The sequence below is a fragment of the Notothenia coriiceps genome, unplaced genomic scaffold (assembly GCF_000735185.1).
Source record: "Notothenia coriiceps isolate Sejong01 unplaced genomic scaffold, NC01 NC01_scaffold00026471, whole genome shotgun sequence".
Classification (NCBI taxonomy): Eukaryota; Metazoa; Chordata; class Actinopteri; order Perciformes; family Nototheniidae; genus Notothenia; species Notothenia coriiceps.
The window spans coordinates 553-2,405 of NW_011359172.1; the positions used below are offsets into that span (position 1 = coordinate 553).

Genomic DNA, 1,853 nt, shown 5'->3' on the forward strand with positions numbered 1-1,853 from the left:
AAAGGTTCCCAGAGGATCCCATAGGAAATGCATGCAAGTGATTTTTGACCCACTTATGGAAGCTTGGGGTAGAAATACAAAAACTACTATTTCTTAAAATCTTAAAATATAAATTAAACATTTCAATGGCATGATATCCAAAACATGTTTTTTGAGGAATAGCTGGAATATGAAATTATACTTTTTTTAAATTACAAAGATACTTTAAGAAAACCACGTCACCGGGTCCAAAAAGACCCACTTATGCATCTAAGGGTTAAATATAACAGTAAACACTTTGTCTATGAATCATTGATCAGTTTCTCTTAAGGGAATTAGAAGTTCCTCCACATGCATAGGACAATACAACGTTTGAATCTTTGATCTTGTTTCCTACCTTGCAGAGGGATGCTGAGCACCCCCCCGCCCTGACCTCCGATCCTCAGGGTGCTGCTGGAGGTGAACGTCAGGCGTTTGGCGGGCGACGACATCGGGCTCAAGGTCGCAGTCAGCGGCGCCGGACAATCATCGCCGAAGAGACGCCGCTTGGCGCTGCCTGCCGCCGGAGAGCTGTACCTGTCGTGGAGCGACAGCGGGGAGGGAGGCACGTCTGGAGGAAGGGGACACGAGAGTTAAGAGACTTTTGACCCAATGAGTTTAAAACAGTATATTCAACATCTCCAACTCCCCAAGGTGGATATTGCATCCCCCATTGTTGTTTGTTTTTCATGTATTGTGTCTATTGATGTTACACGGAGCTGCTGTGATGCAAGTAACCTTTCTATATGTAGTAACGTGTTCTCTTTCGTCCTTTCACCTCGATCCAGGGTTCCTGCAGGTTTTTCCAACTCAAATGTAAGACTTTTTAAGACCCCGCGGGATCCCTGTCTATCTACTTGTCTTTCATCCTTTCTTCATAACTAATGCTGTTGATGTGTTGTGATTTAAAAAAGGTGTCTGTTACCATGTGGCCCGGACAGCAGCTGGAAATTAGCATGTTGGCTAAAGCTAACGCCCCATTTACCGTTTTTGGTGACAGTTGATCAATGGGGTCTGTCCAGATAAACTAAACAAACAAACAAGAAGGGTAGGTGCTTCCGTATTTTGATGAACTGCTGTCACACGTATTTTATCCCTACAGTAATACATTGAAACTGTTGGAGCTATATATCGCTTTAAATGATTTGATACTTAAACATTTATTTTGTTGCTGTTATTGTTTATAGTAAATGTATTCTTAGTTATTGTTGATATTAAAGTTGTTTCTTTGCTTATATGTTTGGGCGCTGGGTGAGTAGAGCACCCGGTGTAATTGTATATATTGGAGTAGAGCACTAGAAGGCATTTGTTTTTTTACCAGGGTGTTTCAAGCCATAGGAAAGGCTTCAGGAAATAAATATAGGAAACCTGTTCATTGTTCTATGTTAATGATATTGGATGGAATAAAATGTACAAACGGAGATTCTTGTCTGGACTTGGATCAGTGCCCTGCGTAAGATTCGATAACTGGTGCCTCAGTTATTTTAAGTTAATTATCTGTTTTTATTTCTACATTTCTACACTACTAAACACCTTAAAGTCAAAGTCAACGTTATTGTCAATCTTTCAGTTTGTGTGTACAGACAGAGAGATCGAAATACCGTATCCCACAATCCTGAACCCCTGAACCCCTGAACACCTGAACCCCTGAACCCCTGAACCCCTGAACACCTGAACCCCTGAACCCCTGAACACCTGAACCCCTGAACACCTGAACCCCTGAACACCTGAACTCCTGAACACCCACCTTTGCGTGCGCTGCCCAGGCCCGATCGGAACTCTTTGATGCGGGGGTGGATGATGGGCGAGAGGGCGAGCATCGGGAGGTGAGACTG

At 43.1% G+C, this 1,853-nt stretch overlaps 1 protein-coding gene across 1 annotated transcript; it reads right to left on the minus strand.

Annotated features, from left to right (window-relative positions):
* Positions 1-346: 346 nt before the first annotated feature.
* On the minus strand, positions 347-1,847 carry LOC104957192 (retinoblastoma-like protein 1; the record flags this gene model as incomplete). Its single annotated transcript, XM_010784801.1, has 2 exons — positions 1,766-1,847; positions 347-589 (listed from the first exon to the last, which is right to left on the minus strand). Coding segments are annotated over exons 1-2 (316 nt in total), but the record flags the coding sequence as incomplete, so codon positions are not given.
* Between the last annotated feature and the right edge of the window lie 6 nt (positions 1,848-1,853).